A 22176-nucleotide genomic window follows, 5' to 3' on the forward strand; every position below is an offset into this window, starting at 1 on the left:
ATGGGCAGGTAATCACTAACATACAAATAATACACATTTATTATGTTAGTTAGGCCATAACATTGATTTTGGCCATGTCAGTTTGATTTGTTTTACAGAACCTAATGTCATTATATGTTGATCTTTTGCATATGTATTATGTAAGTAAAAAGGTTTCTTTTTGCCATGATGAACGAGGATTGTTTGATTGGAGAAAAATCAAACAAGAACACAGTCAATTATTTTTAAAACCCAAGACTACTTGGATTTTTTTATTTTAGAAAAAAATGCTATCGCAAAGCATTCTTTTTTTCACCATTCAGTCTTCAATCCCTGCTAGTGAAAAAACAGGAAAATTCCCCCATCCTGCTAGCTGGTTATCTGTGCAAATTCAGAAACAGTATTTCCTGTGTTCTTGCAGTTTCTTACTTTGGGTTGGATTTTGGAAATTTCATGTTGGAAGTTGAAGCGTGGAAGGAAATGGAATGTGTATGTAACTGAAATTGAGGGACAGTTCCAGACATGAGAGTTGCCTTGTTAATAGCAGGGATAACTATACTTAAATGGCAGAACCAGTAATGCTTGGCAGCCAGCAAAGTAACTCACATTTAAACAGATGCAGTTATTTGATGTGCTGCTCTGTATTTTAATATTTTGTTCAATTTTTGTGGAAGGTTATTATAGGTGAATTCTGTTTCTGAAACTTTGTAGTTTTAGATACATATTAACTAATCTGTTAAAAGATTACTTTTGTGGTATCAGAATGAAGTGCTCTACAAAAGATCCTGAAATCCAAAGCCCAGCCCAGCAACTCTCCTTTTACCGTACTCCAGACTGTCTATGCATTCTTAATTTGGCTTCTTTGCACAAATGTGTGGTGAAATACCGGCCTCACAGGACCCTACTCAGTACAAGCATTGGATCTGTCTTGGGGTTGTGTGCTGGAGAGAAGTCTGTGGTGGATATGTTGTGGCGCTGGGCTATAGGAAGAGAAGACGTGGCTGCAGGGGGAGATCTGTGTTGTAGCCTTGTGTCTGTAATGTTTGATACTAGTAGATGCCAGTCTTCAGGGCATACTTACTGGTTCGTGTCCTGGTGTAGGTTTGTTTCTGCAAAAAGGCCAGGCTCCTGCATTTGACTGCTGACTTCTGCCTCCTTTGTTCTGGCACTGGTGTTCTTGTCACTTCAGCTGGGTCATTTTGTTGGTATAGAAAAATGCTGAGTTGACTGCCTTTACAGCTGCATCGGTGAAGGCTATGCGCCGAGGGAGAAAAGGCAACAAGCTGCAAATAACTCTAGTAACCCAGGTGCCAGGTATCTCAAATCAGATGACCAAAAATTACTTAAAACATTTGGCCTAAATTTCTTTTGTATTTCAAAGCCCTAAATGAAAGAGTAGGATGATACTTATTCATCTTGTAGGAATATTGTAGAGATTTCTTAGTATTTATGAAAAAGTTAACTATAGAAAAGCCACTGAAGAAGTTCATACGGAACAGGAAATATAGTGTAACTAAATAGGCCTTGTGCAGAAGATGTAGAAAATGCTGAATAGCTGTTGAAGTGAACATTATCGTATATCTTCATTCTCGAATGTATGTCTTGGTCGGAAAAACAGCATTTTTGAAAACTGTATATAAAGGTTGTGCAGTTGATACTAGACCAGGCACTTTTTCGGACTGGGTTAATTTTTAACAACTATTTTAAGGAGGTTTTGTGTCATTTCCTTTGTGTTGCTGTCCATACAGAGATGCTAAGGGCTCTGGCGCCTTTAGACCCACTGTGGGTCTCAGCTGAGGTGCTCAGGGATCTGATCTCAGGATGCTTTAGTCTCCGATTTCATTGCATGCCAAAGAGGGGTGTATTTTCTAATAGTGGCAGGTTCTTTTATCTGTTTCTTCTAAAGCCTTTTCTGTGCCTTCTCCTTTAAACTTCAGGTCCTGACTTTTCCCTGCCCATGGTGTTCATCCATTTTTTGGAGGGTACAGGATATAAATTATAATCTGTAAATTCTCTCCATAATCTGAATCTCTTTATGTCCCAGATTATACCGGGATTCTTTCTTGCATATAGTATTTCTGAGTAACCAGTCCCATTTCCGTTGCTCTACCTCCTTATTTGATCTTTCTGTCAGTCACTCTGATTCTGCTGTCCCCTGTAGAAGTTCCTTATTCTCCCAGGCTTCCAGATCAGATACAACTTCCTGAGCTTCCCTACGTTTGTTTCTCTTTCTCTCCCCTCATCCATCTCCTTATCCAGTTCATTTAATCAGCTATTTACACGTTTTATGTATACCTCAGCTTCATATTACATCTTTAATCTACAACCAGCTCTGTGACTTCTTCCATTTTTCTTCCCTAAACCCTTTCTTCCCTCCTTCTGCTTTTCCTCAACTCCATTGCCTCATTCTTGTCTTTAGTGTATTCCATATAGCTTCATCCTCCATGGTAGGCAAAACTGAAAAGTGGAGGGAACAGATTTCTGAGAGTGCTTTTTTTTTCTTTCCCTTCTTTTTTTTTTCTTTCCCTTCTTTTTTTTTTCTTTCCCTTCTTTTTTTTTTCTTTCCCTTCTTTTTTTTTTCTTTCCCTTGTTTTTTTTTTTTTTCTTTCCCTTCTTTTTTTTTTCTTTCCCTTCTTTTTTTTTTCTTTCCCTTCTTTTCCTTTCCTCGTGTGTGTGTATATGCGCACACACACACATATATAAAAAAGCTGATTTCAGCATATTCTGTTTAGCATATGAAAACTTCCTTTCCATCAAAACTTAAGTTTCTGCTCTGAAACTTGGACATAAAAGGTCTTATGCCACTGGTGTTTGATAGAAAAACCAATGTGGTCCCTGGTCTTGCTCTTTAGATATGAATGATGTAGTCAAATTTTTACAGACAGAGAATTTTACCAAGAAAGAAGCACATCTGATGGAAAATACAGTCTGCAGAGTTAAAGCTTGATAAAATTAGGAGCATACTTAATAATAATTTCATATGTTTGATGGCATAGTAATTGGCAAGATCTTTTGCCTTGTCTAATAACTGCTGCTGAAAGTTACACAAGGACTTGATATCAGAATACCAGCATTACTTGCAATTGCCATTGCTAGTTGGTTTGCTGAGAAAAGGATGACAACTTTTGTTTCCACGTGACTTGGTTTGTTTTTGGCGGTTTTGTTTGTTTGGGTTTTTTTAGCAGTGGTTTTTTTTTTTAAACTCTGTTTCTTCCCACCCAATGAACATGATAATGTTGAAGAACATCTCTTGCATGAACAATCTATTCACTCCGGCCTGATTCTAGCTTGATTTTACATCAGTAATAATGTCAGTAATAATGTTTATGTAAGTGGCAGAAATATCCTTTAAAAAAATCAGATTTAATATTTAAGATGCTGGTTGCAATATGAGGGAACTTCGGTGGAGTGAGTAGTTAGAGGTTATGATACGAAGGTTGGATTTCCCTCTATCTGCTCTATTTCCAAATCTACTGTACTTCAGAATGGGTACATTGTTCAGACATCAACCACAGTAAATTGTTGTGTGTCTCAGCATTCATTGGCACGATGTCTGAGAGAGAATTACTACATTTTTCGATCTCTGGTGGATTAGAATAATGATGGCCTTTTTTTGGTAACTGTTAAGAACATTCTGTTCTTGATGAATTTCGCTCATCCACAGCTTGAATTTTAGTGTGACTGGAAATACATTTTTAAAAATGAAACATTAAATGTCAGGCTGCATAAGCATGGCCTTATGTATTTTCAGTTGTTTTTGTAGGTTCAGCTAGCTCTACAGTTTAGTACACAGTGGTACTCATGTATATAAACAGTATCTAGTTTGTTTCATGTTCCCATGTTATCACAGACATTTTAACAAAGTTTGAAAATATCATACTGCATTTATGTAATAAATTGTTCAGTTTTTTTAGAACTTAGATTAGTATATCATTCAGGTATGCCATAACTCCTTGATTTACTTTTCTTTAAAATTTTACTATTGTGATTTTGTTAAACACTGTTTCCTAATGCTTCTTTACCAAAGAAGCATTTATACCAAATTTTATGCAAATGGTTAAGAAAAAGGCACCATTTTGGCAAGCTACTGTGTATTCATAGATACAAAAGAGCTAATAGTTTCAATTTTTCTATCTGTGCGATTTATTGCTACAGTGTTACTTTACAGTTTATTAAATTGCAAGATGTTGGATGAAGTGGATGTTTCTAATTATAATACCTTAAAAGCTGCAATATGCTGGCTCCAATCTGGTTTTTAACATCAGGTTAAATTTAAAGTACACTGAAGTGCAATCTGGTAGGTGTTTAGGGCAATTCTTGAGTTTGCGTAAATTGCATGTTGGGCTGAGCCTATGCTCAGTGGTGGTGAAGGTTAGATATTTTTTGGCATTTGCACTAACAAAAATAGATCTTGGATGTCTTTCTTGTTGATGTTGAAGTCATTCTTCTTTCTCCTGAATTCTGACAACTCTCTGCGCTTTCAGTGCTTAAAGACTTGATCAAAATTCTTCAACCCAGATAAAATTGTTTTGGCACTGGGATGTATTTTGAAGAGCTAGTCTTATAATTGTTTCTGGGAATCTAGTTAGTAAAGGTAGATCTTTGTCATGAAGAGTTAGTGAATATTTTTCAGAGCTACCTCTTTAGGCTAATTTGTACCTCTGATACTTGAGGGCAGAACCAAACAGCACATGTACCCTGGCCTTGTTTAGGAACTAGGGTTTTAGGACTTGCTACTACTCTCAGTACCTGCCCTGCACCTTCAAGAGGCAGCTTTTAACTCATCTGCTGCACAGTTGTGTCTGCATAACAATTTTTCTTGCTGTCATTTATTTCATACATCTGATTAAAGCAAAATCTGCACCATTTTCAGGATATATGGACTTTTGGAACCCATTCTGAACCTTTACTGGGTTCATTCTGCCTCTGCTTTTTGGGGGTTTGGTTTTGTTTTGTTTCAGGGAAGGGGAGGGGGGAACAGTTGTATGGCCTACAAATCTACTTCCTACAACAATAGGAAAGAAACTTCTGTTCTTTTCAAGTGACTCAAAACTTCTGCATTCTCTTGGATTTTCCATGTCTGGGATTTTTTATACAGCTTTCCTGACAGAAACTCATTTTGAGCTGTGGAGTAGGTACAGACCTATCTTGGAAAGAGGTCTATGTTTACTGATCGGTTGTTTAGGAACTCTTCGCCCATTAGTGAGATTTCAACTGTAGTGTTGCCTACCTGAGCTTCCTGAATTTCTTTGTGTTTAGTTCTGTTACTGCTGAATGATAGACACATGTTTAGCAGTGTACAACCCTTCAGAATGAACTTGGCAGTTTCTGTATGTGTGAGAAGAAGCATGATGAAATTTGGTATAGAAACTTTTATGAAATTGTGTTGATAAGTAAAATCATAGTGGTCTTTTAATCATTACCCTCTTTGTTTCATAATTTACCTTAATAAGTAATTCGGGGCCTAAAGCAGAAAGCGTAAAACTACTGGTTTTGTTAACTTATGTGGTACACGTAGTAGGTAACATCTTTCTTGAGCAAAGTTTTTCTTTGTCTCCTTCCCTTCTCACAGACAGGTCATGAAAACTAATTTGTGTTTAGGTGACTGGTCATAGTTATATTGTGCATAATAGAATTAATTGCAAATGAGACAATAAAACAATTTCTGCAATTTTACAGTGAATTGGCTTCATTCAATGTAATTTTGTATCTGTGGTCATGCAAAATGATGTTTGATACAAAGCCTGAAACTGTGTTCTTGCGTAAAGTACCTCATAGCCCTGTATGACTTCCTAGTTTGGTGGAAGTGGAGAGACAATAGAAGTTACGAGTTTCATACTGTCAGACTTGCTTCCATCTAAGTGATTTATTTCTTTCTTTTTCAGTGATTCTCCTTTGCCTGTTTCATCGCGTGTCTGTTTTGTAAAGTTCCATGATCCTGACTCGGCAGTTGTGGCCCAGCATCTGACAAACACTGTATTCGTTGACAGAGCGTTGATAGTCGTACCATATGCAGAAGGTTTGTGAATTGTTTAATGGCCTATGAAGCCACCATATGATGGCATTTTATTCCAGTATAGTTCACAAAAATGAGGATTAGTAAAATGTCAAACATATAAGATATTAACATTTTGAAACCCTTGGTATATTGCCATTGGCCCATGGATTAAACTATTGACACTAAATGAAAGTGGAAAGTTTACCTCTTACTGGTTTTGTGTGTCTTTAAGTTTAGAATATTAACGTTTTAGGCAGAATTATTTGCAAATTTTGCTCTTTATCAGTCTCAATGAGACATTTTCCTAAATAGACTTATGCAAACAGGTCAGCATTTTAAGGAAATTTTGCCTTAATTATTAAGTGTTTGCCACTTTCACATAGGCATAGATCTCTTCACGAGAACGGTTTCTCCCTCCCTGAGAGTGCATGGGAGAGTAGATTAACATTTCTTTGAGATATGCTGCCGCTGCATTTAGTTGGGAACTTCTCTGAAAAGGCACTCACTCTCATTGTGAAGTCCAGTATACCAAGGGTTTGAATAATTATGGTTTAATTTGAAAGTGAGATCTTCCAAGAGGTGCCAAATGGGCACTGGTACTAGTTTTTTATTCCAAGTTTTCTTGTTCATCCTTGATATATTTTATAGAATTTCACTAAATAATAAACTCTTCTCTCTGTTATTTGTGTGTGTGATTTTTGTAGTGGAGAAGGCAAATGCAAAGCCCTTCCAGATGACTGAAAAACAGTGGGTCCTCTGCAGCTACAGGGGATTCTAGACATTAACTAAAGGCCAGCAAGCACTCAAGTCCCCAAGTGTTTTCCTGGTGTAACCACTTGTTAACTACATTTTCTCTTCTTCTTTTTATTTTTACATTTTAGGGTGTTACAGTAATTTGAAAGGCAATGAGCAGGGTTTTTGGAACTTACCTTAAAAACAAAGTGCTGAGAAGACACCTCTTCTTACAGAAGTCTTATTAAACTCTTCTAGACTTGCTTTAGAAGTAATTGATTTCCATTGTACTATTTCTTGATTTACTTCTGAAATAATGGATTTTCCGAGATTGCTTGAATTAAATAAAATCTCTGCAGATTAAGTCATACTACAGTAATAAATTTGGTACATGGCCTGGGTTCAGACCTATAATCAAGACATTGTAATGCTGTAGGCTGTCTTTTGAGGCCTGGGGAGCTGTCTTATCTTTGTATTTCTTAAACTTACAAGATATGAAAACTTAATTTCTGGAATGGAGGAATCTGCAGTGTGACCTTTGATTGAGACACGCTGCTTTTTGAGAGTACGGAACACATTCTGAAATGGCCCTTGATTTATTGCTTCTGCTTTCACTAGTTTAGGTATAATAGCATAGCTGAAAGGCATCTTGTCCTCGTCTTTGTATTAAAGCATGATATAGCAGCAGTCCATCTGACTTAGTACTGAAATATTCTCCCAAGGCCCATGGTGAAGAATGTTAGTGTTTAACTTTTCCAATAAGGATAAAAACATTTTTCTCTTTGTCGGTCTGACTTTGTCCATTGTGCTTGATGGTGGATAAATCTGGCACATTGAGAAATCTGCCCAGTAGTTTTGGTTCAGATTGTGTAAAGAAAATAAAATTAATAAAGTAGAACATTTTAATGGGCCTGTTTAAATTAAGGAGTTCCTCATGGGCTGTTTCTTGTGGTGTTCTAGTGGTTCAGAATGTTGATGTTTTTGGCATAATGGTGTGGCGTATCACAAGAGATATGTTCAGCCAATTAAGTTACGCCCCCAGGTTTTGTAATCATATGCTTTTGTCCCTGTACTGGAGTATAGTTTTTCCTGCAAATGCATACTGCCAGGGTCCCAATTCAACAAGATATTTAAGCACGATACAGCAAGATTCTTAAAACTGTAGTGAAATTGCTTATGTGCTTAAAGCCAGGCATATGCTTAACTACTGTGCTGAACTGGGCCCTTTTATCTTTTATTTTCTATTGTGATAATTCTGTATTAATATTGCCTGTCACTAAAGTAAATGTTTATTATCTGTTTAGTGCAATAATTATCCCCTATATCACAAGCGCACTCCAGTTTTAGCATACACAGACATTTTGGTGTTGGCTGTTGCTTTGTGTTATAGAACTATACACAAAGTCTACGGTAAGGTTTAGTATTTGTAATTTTCACTGTGATATTCCTAGATTTGGAAGGAACTCTAAGATTAAAGATGGCTGGGGGGGGTATTTAGGTTCTTTGGTTAATGTTTGTTTCTTTTGTCTGTTTCTTTTTCTTTCATTTCTACACATTCATGCAGTATTTCATGGTTCTAACAAAGCAGCAGTAAAAAAAACTCTTGAAGCATGAAAATTAACTGGTGAGGGGCCTCATTGCTTTTTTTTTAAAATTGTAGTTTATTTATTTCTAAATACTTTTTTAAAAAACAATTAGAGGATCGGATGCATGATTTTTTTTTTAATGGATGCAGATCTTCTATGAGGTGTCTCAAGATAAGTCTGAGGATTTGTATTTAGATGCCAGAAATGTTGTAGTTGCACTAATTTGAAATGTTTAGATATAATTTATAAATATCCTCTGAGACATAATTTTGCATGCAAAATTACCCCATAATCTCTCTGTAGGTATGTTAATATATTTATGCATTAATGCCCTTTATCTAAATGACCTTTTTCCCCCCTCTCCCTCCATAACTTTTGGTATCTAAATTGATGACAGCTCAATGACACAAGCAAGATAACAGTGCTGTGTATTATACATTTGTTTATATTATCGGCACTTCTCAGTATAGGTGGAAGGAACCATTACCTTTATTTAACAGTGGTTTTTCTTTTTTGTTGTTGTGTTTTACAGTTCTTTTCCCTGGTTCAGCCTGAACTATATACCAGGCCCTGCTGAAAATACCACCCAACAGTTTTCTTCTGCAGCTTATCCAGTTTCTCTTAAGTGCCCTGTACATATTGTATGTTTTATGATGAGATGCAGTTTCTTAATATGTATTACAGAAACACTACTGGTATTTGCAAATATATAGTAAAATTGTTTTATTGAACTCTCATTTTGGGGGCTTGGGCACATTAACAAATTAATCCATCTGTATAGGGCTTTTGCTGTTGGATAGAATAAAAATACCTACATAATTACTTGTTCCATAGTAGGACCCTTAAAATTATATGTGCAGAGCAGGCAGTAAAATAAGACACTTGTCTTAGTTGGCTGCAAGATTTTGGGCCAGAAGTTTCTTCTGAAATGGCAGTATGTAGCAGCATTCTTGGTACAATAAGCATGGCACATATTGGAACAAATGCATTTTACTGCACAGGTAAGGAATGTGCCACAATATACTGTATGTATGCACCCATCCAGCCACAGACACACATACACAGCGTGTATTTGAAGATCTGCAGAGACTTTCATTTTCATTTGACAAGTCAGCAAAAGCCCTACGCTTGATTCAGCAAAAAATATTTCCATACCTTCTCTTAAGTTTTACAAAATTTATATGGTAGGTGTAAAAGAAAACATAGTGAACTGTACCATATTATTAACCCCTAAATCAAACTTTTTTTGTCTTGTGTATCTTGATTTTTCTGTGTGCTTTATAGTGAAGCAGCCGACACGAGTCGTTGTTCATAAAACAGCTTTTGAAAGTTGAGAGCACACCCCTGGAGAACCGACTGTGCTTGCTTACGTTTGGTTCATGACTTAAAAATCGAGTACAGGTGATGAAATCTTGGCAGTGTTAACAAAAAAGTAGTGTGTATTGTGCTATTTTTTTGCTCTAGAAACTTAACCATTTGTAGAGAAAAAGGAACAGTCAAATTTTCACACATTGAAGTTTCATTCTGACAAAAAAATTAATGATAAATATTAATAGACATCAAGCTTTGTATTTTAGCCAACATAAGTACTTTCAACAAACTCAGGTGGTGTATCAGGGAGACATTTTCTGGGTGTATTTGTGTATTTTCTGCCTTTGAAATGGAATGCATTCTAATGCAAGGCTATTTCTCTGCAGGAGTTATTCCTGATGAGACTAAGGCTTTGTCTCTCTTGGCACCAGCTAATGCTGTGGCAGGTCTGCTGCCTGGAGGTGGACTCCTGCCTACTCCCAACCCACTTTCTCAGGTAGGCTTTCCAGTTAGACTGAAGTAAAGGGAAACGGTTAGATGTATTCTGTTAGATTCTAACTTGCTTCCTGTTGGTTTTTTTCAGGACAAATAGACTGATGTGCTAATGCTGATTCCTAGAATGTTTTAGTTTATATACCTTGATGGATTGTTACAGCTATCTGATATGAATTGTTGCAAAACGATGCTAAGTTGCTAGATGGGATACTTGTATTTCCCAAGTATGATGCTTCTGGTATCTCAGGGGCCCTGTGTTTCTCTCTCTCTCTCTCTTTCATCCCTCTTTTATCCATTGTACGCTTACAGACAGATCTGACAAGCAATAGAGATCTTGTAGATTTTAAATTTGTGAATTTCAAGGAGTTGACATGCTGTGGAGATAACTTCCGTTAATACTCCAATTGAGGGGGAAAAATTGTAGCCTGTATCTTGCTCATTATCTAAATACACAAGAATTCTTGTGGAAGATGAACAGTAAGAATTAATTGTGGAAAAAGTTTCAGTCAAAGCACATATCTTATTAGAGAACAGAGAATCAAAGTGCAAGAGGCAAATTAATAAGAATAAAGCTTCATTAATTCTGCAGTTCTCAAATCTGCTTCTTCAGCTTGTGCTTAGCTCTTTGTGTAGCTTCTGTTAGATTTCTGATTGCATGAAAGATATACTTGCCATTGAGTTATTCAGAAGGTCTCTTTAACCATATGTAAAGGGAAAAGTCTAAAGTTTAACTTTGAAACTCAAGGAAAGGGATGCAAGAAACAAATACCGTCTTAAAGATGTCTTTCACCAAAAATTGTATGTATATAAATTCCTGAAAATGGTGGTGAACCACCTTAATTTTAGTTCTGTCATTCTGAATCCCAGCCTACTCCCAGTCCACTTAATGGTAGAATTTATTTAACACATCCATTTTATGGAAAATTGTGGTGGATGGTCATTTTTTTCAAACCCATCTTGAAAGCTTGTTATGTAGCTCCTTTTGACTTACTGGGAGTTGGGCATCTAACTCAGTAAAAACGAATTAGAGCTGTAGTTTATGTTCATGAAATCAGTGTATGGGAATGTGCTTTTTCTTTTGAGACTGCAGGAAGAAGTCTATACAGTTTTAAGAGATCAGCTAACTGAAAAACTCATTGTCAAAAAGTGGAAGGTTCTGACATGCTCTTGCTGCTGCTTTTATGCTGGCTCTGGAGCTCATCAGATCTTTTTGTGAACTATTGTGTTAGCTTGATGCAGACAGCACAAAAATAAGTTCTCTGATGGCTCAGTGGGTTGAATTGCTTGACAAATGAGTCTCAAGTGCCAGAGCAGTCAGAAAGGAGGCAGTGAGAAGGAAGGAAGGGAGAGCAAGACCTCATAGCAACAGCACAGTGTTTGATTAACGTAAGATCATGTGGCTTTTAGCACAGTGTGTGTTTTGTTTCAGTGTGTTTTGATCATCTTACTTTAAATGGCCAAAAAACAAGGTTCTTTTTTGAGGCTTCTAGATTAATTTAAGGAATTCAGACCTATACAGTCATCCTACTTATTCTTCCAGTAGCTTTTCAACCCATTTGCCAGTTTTAACCAAATCTGAGAAATTTGCAGAGATGTAATAATATTATATTGTCTTTTAACACAAAACATGTTAATTCCAATCCTAAATTGATTTAGATATGCAGTAGTTGGCTCAAAAAATTATAATGGATTTTCATTTTAACACTGGAAAATAATTTAATTTTAAACTATTTCTTGAAGGTAGTGGAATGCTTCACTTTTTTACTTCCCCCACCCCCCTCCCCCTTTGGGATGCAGAGGAAATGGAATTTCATTTTAGAATATTTATAGGAAAAAAATCTTTCCTATACTAAGGTTTGGAATACCTGAATAAGGAAAACTGAAATACTCTCACTGACCTCAGTATACTGTTTCCTGTAGCTAGAAGCCTAAGTAAAACCCAGTTCAAGTTTCCACGTGTCTAATGCTTGGGAATCTTGATCTAACAGCTTTTTATCAATTGCATATGGCTTTGTCTAATTGCTGTCTTTGTTACAGATTGGTGCTGTTCCTTTAGCTGCTTTAGGAGCTCCTGCTCTTGATCCTGCCCTAGCTGCTCTTGGGCTTCCTGGAGCAAACTTAAACTCTCAGGTATGTCACACATTCTAAAATATTCTTCATTGTCCCTAGCACATACTCAGTTTGACTAGCATACGTGATGCTCTTAGTGTTCACCAGTATATTAAATAACAAGCTGAAGTTCTGGAAATACTATACTTAGGTTTGAAGAAGTGTTACAAAATATTACTTTTTATTAAAGGCTTGGCTCAGTGTAGTCTGCACAGGCTGCTGGTTCTGTAAACTTCTTGGAATTGTTATAGAATGCAGTCTTTGTTTCTTGGCATAGAAGGTTTATATATGAACACTTTTCTTTTGCTACCCTCTTTTCTGTTTTAAAAGTAATTTTGATTTATATCAGTTTAACAGCCACTGTCCGAAAAATCCAGTGATTGATTTTTCTGAGCACCTGTTTGGAATAAATAGTATCTGTAGGAGTATCAAATTAAATGCCAGAAGAACCTAAAAAATAATTTGGGACTAATAATGAAATATTTCAAATATGTGTCATTATCAAGCTATGAACCTGTCTTGTACTTACAGTAAATAAAAAATTGCTTGACTTTTTAATTTTGTAGGTGTGGAAAATACTGAGGAGACTTTGTTATACTGTAGTCTTTTTAAAAATGAATAAAAAAAGACTCTAAGTACTAAGTAATAGTGAGTAGAATACTGAGTTAATATTTAAGATATAAGAACCAAATACTGTACAGAGAACGTTTTACAGATACAAGTAGTAATAATTTAATGCATTGCTAAGAAATTCATTATTTGGCATTCTCTTTATGCATGCCATATGTAGTAACAAACAACTAATGGTGATAATGAAATAATAAATGAAAAAAAAAGCATTCTAAATGCATATTAGAAAAATATAAATTTGGTATGATGGATTGTTTCCTTTGTCCGTTAAACCAGCTGATTGTAACAAACTGTTTGGGTTCAGCACATGGCTCCCTCTGTATAAAGAAAATTAGTGGGGACTAAATATTTTGTTGTTAATACACCACTGATACAGGAAGTGACCAATTGTAATAATACCTGGATTTTCCTAGGAGCTGTGAAATAGATTTTTTTTTTTTTTTGTGGAATTTTTAGAGTAAAGAAGCTTTTGCTTATTGTTCATAAATTGACATTGAGGACTTCCCATGGACAGGCAACTGAGTTCTCTAATGAGATCTCTATTTTCTTGAAGTAACAGAGAAATAACCTGTAAAAACCAAAAGTGTATTTTTATTCTAAAGTGCTCCTATTCTGTCCAGGAGGGGGCCTGTGTTTGGCCGCTGTGGGAAAAAAAGTACCTAAGCACCACTGAAATGTGATGTTCACACCCTCACCACCATCCACAAGTTTTAAAACAGTACAATATGCCTTTTCGTCTGTAACTTGTTTGGGGTGTGGGTTTTTTTGTTTTTTTCATCTGTAGAGACTTTTTGCTTTAGCCACTGGGTACATTCAAGGAAGATAATCTTCTTAAGCGTACACATCTTACAACATGGTTTTAACTTTTTTTTTCCCCCCCTCACAGTCTCTTGCAGCAGATCAACTACTAAAACTTATGAGCACAGTGGATCCAAAGTAAGCATCAGTGTTTACAAATATTTGTATTGCAATACACTTGATCTTGGGAATATCTGTTGTGATTCAGTATCCAATCTTTGTCCTGCTGGATCTAATTAAGGTTGGAGAAAACCAGTGTCTTGGGGACCTTGTGCAGACCCTCTTTTGTGTGCTAGAGAGAAAAAAGGGGAAGAAATGAAGATTATTCAGCCTTTCATCTACAGAACACCACCAATTAATCTCTGGGATTTCACTTTGCTAGAGACAGAAATTCTGGTTTTCGTATGTCATTTTTGTCACTTCTGTGTCCGTAATGTAAAGGTGCAGCTAGCACCTTATGTCCTGCAAGGTTGAAATGAAAGGGCTATGGTTGAGAATGAGCCGAGACCAGCAACTGTTGTAAAAGACAATAATAAAAGAGTCTGTATGTTACAGCTGTTGGAAGATAACAAAAGACAGCATGTCTTATCACTTGGTAGAAAAAGGGTGCAAATAACAGTAAGCACAATTATTTGCTGATTTTCATTTCAGTATTCAGAAAAAGGGTCATTTTATTAAAAATAATGTGGCATGGAGACAAGAAGTAGGGAAGGATTGTAGCACTTAATGTATTAATGTGCCGTTAAGCTATTGATAACATTGCAATAGGATGATAAAAACATACGCCATTGAAAAAAGCTATTAGACAAATTAGTAGATGAAAAGTGTACTAAATGCAAAGAAACCACATCTGCCTCAGAAAGCCCTTGTACTGCAAATTGGAGGCAGCTTTGGGGAGAATTCTTTCAACTCTCAGCTTCGGGAAGGCATATCAATGTGTGCTTGCCCTGCTGTTGTGTTAGCTAAATACACTACTTCTGTCCCCGTTTGGCTGTTCCAGTGTTTTTAAATTGTCAGAGCCATCTGATCTATACCAGGGGATAAAGCTATATATGTGATCTATCTTTGTTTTTATACTGTTCTGGCATATTATTCTCTATTTTAAATTGACATTTCTGTAAGCAGGGAATGCATAACTGATTGAACAAAATAGTTACCCAAGATAATGGATTAGATAAACATCAGTCAGGTATATCGGGTATACCTGGTTGGCTTCAAAGCCACCTTGTAGAACACATCTTCTGAACTTTAAATCTCATCACTGTTTGTAGGCTTCTCAGTATGGCTTATAAAAATGAAAACTGACTTCCTACTGTGTAATATACTGTTTCCTGTGGAGTTGCTCTTTTCGGGTGATTAGAATTGAGATTGTGTTGTACAAACATGTTCTGAAAAGTGTCATTAGAAGCATATCTGTGCAAGACAATACAAACTTTCCTGCTATTTACAGTTTACTGGAATTCTAAGAGCTGTATGTGCTAGTATCTTGTGCCACTGTTTTCAGCACACATATCACATCACATCTTAGACTTACTACTCTGTTATCTGAACGGTGACAAAACGCAGGCAGATTCTGATTCACTTAGATCAGCCACTTTGAATAGGCTGCAGACTGACAATGGAGGCATGTATTTCTTGGATTCATCAATACTGAATTTCTAAAATTCTTCTTTGTTTACCAGGTTGAACCATGTAGCTGCAGGTCTTGTTTCACCAAGTCTGAAATCAGATACCTCCAGTAAAGAAATAGAAGAAGCTATGAAAAGAGTACGAGAAGCACAGTCATTAATTTCTGCTGCTATAGAGCCAGGTAATTTTAAATCGTAGAATACCTCATTCAATTCAAGATGGAGTTTTGACATAGTATATGATAAAAGCTAACGGTCTGCAAAATGTTGGCTTAATGCTTTCATGTTCTGTAGTGACTTAATTTATAGTTGACAGGTTTTTAGTTGTCCTACAGTGTGAATGATTCGTGTGTCCTGCAGAGCAATGCAGGGAATTAATCATCTGTTGTTTTTCCCAAAATTCACTTGATATGAAGATTGCAAAATGCTTGAGCTTCCCCTGATTGACGTTCATACTGCCATCTCTGAGTTTTCATTGGAAACAGCAAGTGGCTTAACCACTTGACATCCTAGTGATGTTTGTTCTTGGGGATGATTTCCTTTCTTTTAATTCCTTAGTTTGTAAATAATTCTTTTTTTTGTAGCTTATTTCAGTAGATTTTATTTTAGAACAAGGTGCAGCAGTTCGTCCACAAATGTCAGATCCACCAAATCTGAGAAGCAGTAACTTGGAACACTGAAAATACAGTTTGCAGCCTCCTGATCATTTTCAGGAAAGGATAGAGCTCCTGTTCTTTTATTATACCAGAAAAATGTGCTCAAGTTTTGCTTGAGGCTTTCTGTGGGAAATTCAAAACAATAATTTGAGAGATTGTTTAGCCCTTCACAAAAAGGCAGAGATTCTGAGATTTTAACAAGACTTTCCATTGCCCTGCAGCTGTCATCTTTTAACTGACTTAAATTAAACATTTTCTGAATTTTGACTTCTTCAGTTTTGCATAAAACTTTATGTTGGTTTTATGTCACATACATGTCTTTGTCACGTGTTCATTGTTTGTGTCATCTTTTGAGGAAAAGGATAGATAAGCCTTAATTTCAAATGTCAAAATATTCCTTAGGTTTTCTTTATCTTATTTATATCTATAGCGTGAAGCTCAACTTCCTTTCCAATATAAAATCTTTTTGAATACTGAAATAACATTGGGGTTTTTACTATGCTTTTCCTTCTTAACACCAGACAAAAAAGATGAAAAACGAAGGCATTCGAGGTCAAGGTCACGCTCAAGGAGGAGGAGGACACCTTCTTCATCTAGACACAGGTAGTTAGCTTATTTGCTTTAAAAAAACCCGAACACATAGCTGAAACAATTCTTTCAAAAGTACTTCTTGGAAGTGACACTTCACTTGTGGAGGCTGACAAATGGAAGAATGCAAATGGTCTGAAGAAAGCTGAGGCTGTGATTTAGCTAGACTGTAGTGTGAGATGGAGGCCTACCTCTGGTTTTGTAGAAAGGGTGGGAGAGAGATGATAGCAAAAAATACCTCAAAAATACCTTAAACTACTGCAGAAAGAACTTCAGGATCCCTAGTCCTAGCAGTGTTTGGACTCTGATTTTATTTAACAATAAGTTGTTTCTTGTATCAGATAAGAAACACCTTAGCACAGAGCCTTGGTTTTACACAGCCCTCACTACTATGAACACCTAAGCTGTTGTAGGCTGTCCATTTTAGAATAGTTCCTTAAATCTGTTCTTTCTCAGTCTTTTTCCAGTGTGCTCATGTGGTAATTACAGTTTGTCTTAAAACCAAGTACTAGGAGACTTCTCTTGAGCATTGTTATTTATGTACATAAATGTTTACCTGTTGGGCTGTTTGTTTCTAGTATGTGCAGCAAATTCAGCTTAGTGGAAGTATCTGGGACAAAAGTTTTTTCCAGCGTTTTCTAGGTTACGATTTACTTGGAGATCAGGTCTGTTCAGGTTGTTCAGGTCTGTTCTACCTGACTAGAGATCGTAATATTGTCCTACTCAAACAGAAAGACATATGGCTCATTTATGCTGTTGGCTTGTCAATTCCAATTAGACAGTGCATGCCAGTGGTCTGTGCAAAGCCATTTTAACTATGGCCTTCCCATTTGTGCTTTTTTGCTATTTTCATATTGAGTAATTGGCTTGTATTTGGTTTAGTGTTCTAAAAACTTCTTCACATTTCAACATGACTTACCAGTTTTCCTCTACGATAGGACTGATATTTTCTTCCAAGGAGAGTAATAAGAAAGCTGATTGAAGCATCATTGTTCTTTGACATTTAGCATTTGTGCACTTCCTTTTTCCATTTCCTTGGTGGACTCAATGCAACTCCTTTGCTGTTTTCTGTATTCTTTTTTCTGTTTTCTGTATCACTGTGCATTACAATACTGTTAGCACTGAGCAGATGGATTCTGAATGGTCTATCAAAATTTCATATACTTAACTCCCATGTACAATGTGTTACTGGTAGACGGTCAAGAAGTCGATCAAGGAGAAGGTCCCATTCAAAATCAAGAAGCAGGAGGCGATCTAAAAGTCCAAGGCGAAGAAGATCTCATTCCAGAGAGAGAAGCAGAAGGTCTAGGAGCACGTCCAAAACCAGGTAATTGCTTCAGTAAACATATTCTATTTGCTAGGAATTAAATTATTAAATTTTGATGCTTAATTAAAAAAAAACAACCAAAACCACAAACAAACAAAAAACCTAGGGCAAAATGAACTAGTGGCTCTTCTTAAAGTCACAGTCTCTTATAACATCTTACAGAATTATATTACACTTGCCCTATACATGTGCAGTTAGTTACATAAAAACATGTGACATGCTTTTCCTAAGAGTCAACAGATGCAGCAGGCATTAGCTGAATCACTCAGTAGCTGTCTTTGGAAAGCAGGAAATGTGAGCATCTAGACTTGCAGATTTTGTGCTGCTCGTACACAGAGGCTATAAAAGAGCTGTTCTTTTATTTTGCTGTAGATAATTGTGATCTTTGTTTCCATTAATATAATGTGCCTGGCCCCAGAAATACTAAACAGTATATGCTATCCAATGCAGTTATCATGTCTTCGTTTGTTTTCCTACATAGCAAAAGTAGTGAATGCTACTTGAATAGTTTGAAAATGACTTAAACTTAAAAATCTGTATTTTACTAAAAGGGATAAAAAGAAGGAAGAGAAAGAAAAGAAACGTTCTAAAACTCCCCCCAAAAGCTACAGCACAACTAGACGATCAAGAAGCACAAGCAGGTACAGTCACGTGAAAGTTTTCCTCAGTCTCTATTTCCAGCATGCTCTATCCACTTTAATAGAACATTCTCGTATGTAATAGGATGATGATTCTATTGTGGATATATTGGGTATATGCACAAATGCATCTATACTCTTTCTACCTATGTCTGTAAGACACTTTACTTTTTTTCCCTGATACTGTAATTTTCTGGAGGTATTGTTTGGGCTTAGAATAGTTTCTACTTGCTCTATATCAAAGAGAGTATGATGCTTTGAGGTCACTGTTAAACACTGTCCTGATTTATGGAATAAATACATGCAAAATGTATGCCATTCTTTTTTAGAAAACTTCTGAAATTAACTTGCAATATTAACAAGAACAAACTGTTTTATTCCTATTTGCAACAAGAGTCAGTATCCCTAATACAGTCTAAGCTAGCAACTTGTTCATGGACGTGGAGGTAGAGCAGGAAACAACTTACTCTGCTGATCAGCAACTGTGTGGGCTTTGCAATACTGCTAATAGTAGATATCCATTTTGAGTTATACATATTTACTACCTTTTGAGCAGTGCTGGTTTTGGAGCCAGAGATGTATTTGTAGCTTTAAAAAAAAAAAAAAAGCGTTGACTCTTTTCTGCAGAGAAAGACGACGTAGAAGAAGCAGGAGTGGAACACGGTCACCTAAGAAACCCAGGTCTCCTAAAAGGAAAATGTCCCGATCCCCATCTCCAAGAAGGTCAGTATGCCTCTTGGCTAAAAAAAAAAAAAAAAAAAAGGTGTCTGAGTGGAAAATTCCCAAGACGTGAGCTATAGCAAAGATCACAGGGGGTTATTTTGAACATGGTGTGTGTTTGGCTTGTTCCTTATACCTAGCCCAAAGGTTGACTTCTTGAGCGAGAGAGTGCATCTCTGCTGCCTGCTACGGCTTTTATCATAATTTAATTGGCTTCAAGCATAGAGCTTCTCTGTTAGTGCCCAAGAACTCCAATCGTGAGGTATTCCACGGGTGAGGAGTAGGAAATACCCAGCGTTCCTGTCTGGTTTGGCTCTGTACAATAGGAGTCAACTGACGTTTGGGTGGGCCTGGGCATTTTGTGATCCTCTCTCCCTAAACAGGGAACTTGAGCCCCTCCTTCATAAAACGCTATAGTGTTGCTATTCCTAACAGGGCGTTTCTTAGACTTCACTTTGTGGTGGTTGTGTTCGATTGAGAGCTAAGAAATCGGATGTTTGGTTATTTTCTGAAAGCGAATGGTGTATTTTAGTTGCACATTGCTATTTCTCCTTTTAGATTTGTAATGAACTATGGGTAACAGTCTGGACATGGTCTGTGTTCTAGTTATGGAATGGTGTGATTGTGGTTTTCATTCTTCTACATACTTTTTCATTGTAGACATAAAAAGGAAAAAAAGAAGGATAAAGACAAGGAGAGAAGTAGAGATGAGAGGGAGCGGTCAACAAGCAAGAAAAAAAAAAGCAAAGACAAAGAGAAGGATCGAGAACGAAAATCCGAGAGTGATAAAGATGTGAAAGTATGTTTAAAAACCTGTTTAACTGCACTGCCTGTACTGTAGTGTTAACCTTAAACCAACAGGGGCTTTGAAAGCAAGTTTTACTTTTTTTTTTATCTCGGCAAAGCAGGTCACAAGGGATTATGACGAAGAAGAACAAGGATATGACAGCGAGAAGGAGAAGAAGGAAGAAAAGAAAATGGCAGATTCTTCCTCCCCTAAAGTAAAGGAGTCTGCCGCCGATAAAGGAAGTGGAGATTCAGCAAGGGAATCCAAAGTAAATGGGGATGATCATCATGAAGAGGACATGGATATGAGTGACTGAATTTTGCCTTTGCAGTGAACACAGCTGCAGACGTGCATCAGTGTCATTCCTGTGTGATTCTTTTATGCTGTACTTGTTAATCCTAAATCTAGATGTATACAGCTCTAAGCTATACATGGTTTGTAAATCTCCTGATACTAACTCACATCAAAAGCTTTATAGAAAGGTAACCATTCTTGTTACGGCCGAAAGGGATTGCGTAGCCAAGCAATTTTTACTAACTTGGTGATGCTTCAAGCAAAAGTAAAAAGCTGCATGCATCTACAGCAGGCATGGACTGTTTGTTGTATGATCTCCTTTAGTAAATCAGCTCACTTATGATAGTGTTTCTAGAATTTGATTCATTGCAGTAATAGAGCAGTATAGGGAATGCACTGACTGCATGTTGATTGTGGCAGAAACATCCTAAATGTTCTAAAGTCCTACAACATACGGTGGATCTACTTAAGGGTCTTAAGTGTGACTACACAAAAAAAATTGACAGTACATCTGAAAATAAGCATTCTGATATAGATAGTTTTTTGGGTTTGTTTTTTTTTAAGCCACGTGGCTGGGGTTGTTTTGTTTTGTTTTGTTTTTCCCGGTGGGTTTTGTTTGGCTTTGACAAAGTTAAAATGCACTAACCTTTTTGAGGGCTTTTTTTAATCTGTCAGTTCAAATCCATCTCAGGCGAGTTGTAATGGTTCTTAACTTTTCTTCTTGAGCCTTGGGAAGTGAAAATCTCTGCTTGATCGGTGCCCAGTGATTAAAGGTTGATTCATGCAGTTTTCATAATCCAGGTCGTTTTATTTGTTTAATGAGCTAAACACATTGCAAAAAGGTAGTGCATTTTAAAATTGACCTTCGTATGCTTTTAAAAGCAAGTCTACTTGATAATGTACTTTTTACTTGATCTCAAGTTGTATAAACTAATAAATTTGTGTTTACTGTCACTGCAGTAGTAATCTTATGCACACAGTGATTCCATGTTATATGCAAAGTAGTTAGGCAAGCTGTTTTCTTAGTTACAGAAGTTCAAGAGCTTTTACTTTTGTGCAGGTAAAAAGGCAAAAGTAGGCTACAGTCTGTGCCATGTTGATGTACAGTTTCTGAAATTGTTTTACAAAACTTTGATAATAAAACCCTTAAACTTATACTCATGTTCCTATAAAACTCTGCTGGTATTTATTTACACCACTGAATGTATGAAACTTTACCTCATTCATTTAGAGTATACATTTTTCTTCATCTACCTATTTTAAAAAGACCGTAACAACTCCATCTCTTCAAAAACTGTAAGTGCAGTGACAAAGCTGATAAGCCTGCCATTGTAGCTCTAGTTAAGTATGTTACACTAAAGAAAAAGAATTATTTTACTTTTTGGGGGAATGAAGGGAATGGGCTTAAATGGGAATCTAGAGGTATTATGGGACAAGTACTTTTAAAAAGAAATATGTATTTGTAAAAATCTTTTGTATTTTCATTGAAATATGAACATTCACCTCTTCAGGATGGTAATGGAAGACTAGCAGAAACAGGAAGCAGAGAGTGCTTTCTGCGTATAAAGTAGGCTGTTAATGTCAACTAAAAACTTACTGGTTTAATTTAGTGAGTTTTGGAATGAAACTAAAAAGTGGTGCTTGAACTTCTTGAATCTGGTGAGTCAAACCACCTTCTTTTTAAACTGTCCTTTTGCCCCAGGCAAAGTGGAACTTGTCATTTAGATCTGCAGTGTCATTTTTAGAATTTGTAGAAAAGTAAATTTTTACCAACTGTTTTGAGTATTTTGTCAATACAGAGAGGTATATGTCATACAACCAGGTCTAGGCTTTTATTTCTGATGGAGAGAGAGTGATCGTTCTTGTAATAAAATAAAAATAGCAAAGACAAGGTGCATGA

The 22176-nt window shown here is 36.5% G+C and overlaps 1 protein-coding gene across 1 annotated transcript; it reads left to right on the top strand.

Annotated features, from left to right (window-relative positions):
• SRSF11 (serine/arginine-rich splicing factor 11) lies at positions 1 to 21434 on the top strand. The gene is made up of 12 exons (XM_009320662.1): positions 1 to 8; positions 5865 to 5998; positions 9993 to 10102; positions 12139 to 12231; positions 13727 to 13776; positions 15321 to 15448; positions 16444 to 16525; positions 17706 to 17837; positions 18389 to 18478; positions 19103 to 19198; positions 19856 to 19994; positions 20104 to 21434. Exons 1-12 carry the CDS (start codon positions 1 to 3, stop codon positions 20296 to 20298), a joined length of 1257 nt encoding a protein of 418 aa, XP_009318937.1. The 3' UTR covers positions 20299 to 21434.
• Positions 21435 to 22176: the final 742 nt, after the last annotated feature.

Source organism: Pygoscelis adeliae, unplaced genomic scaffold, assembly GCF_000699105.1.
Source record: "Pygoscelis adeliae isolate BGI_AS28 unplaced genomic scaffold, ASM69910v1 Scaffold402, whole genome shotgun sequence".
Taxonomy (NCBI): Eukaryota; Metazoa; Chordata; class Aves; order Sphenisciformes; family Spheniscidae; genus Pygoscelis; species Pygoscelis adeliae.

Excerpts from the sequence above, each read along its gene's own strand:
- SRSF11 (XM_009320662.1), top strand. Across the intron at positions 12,232-13,726 it reads GAGCAAACTTAAACTCTCAG|TCTCTTGCAGCAGATCAACT; the intron begins GTATGTCACACA and ends CCCCCCTCACAG. Across the intron at positions 18,479-19,102 it reads CGATCAAGAAGCACAAGCAG|AGAAAGACGACGTAGAAGAA; the intron begins GTACAGTCACGT and ends TCTTTTCTGCAG.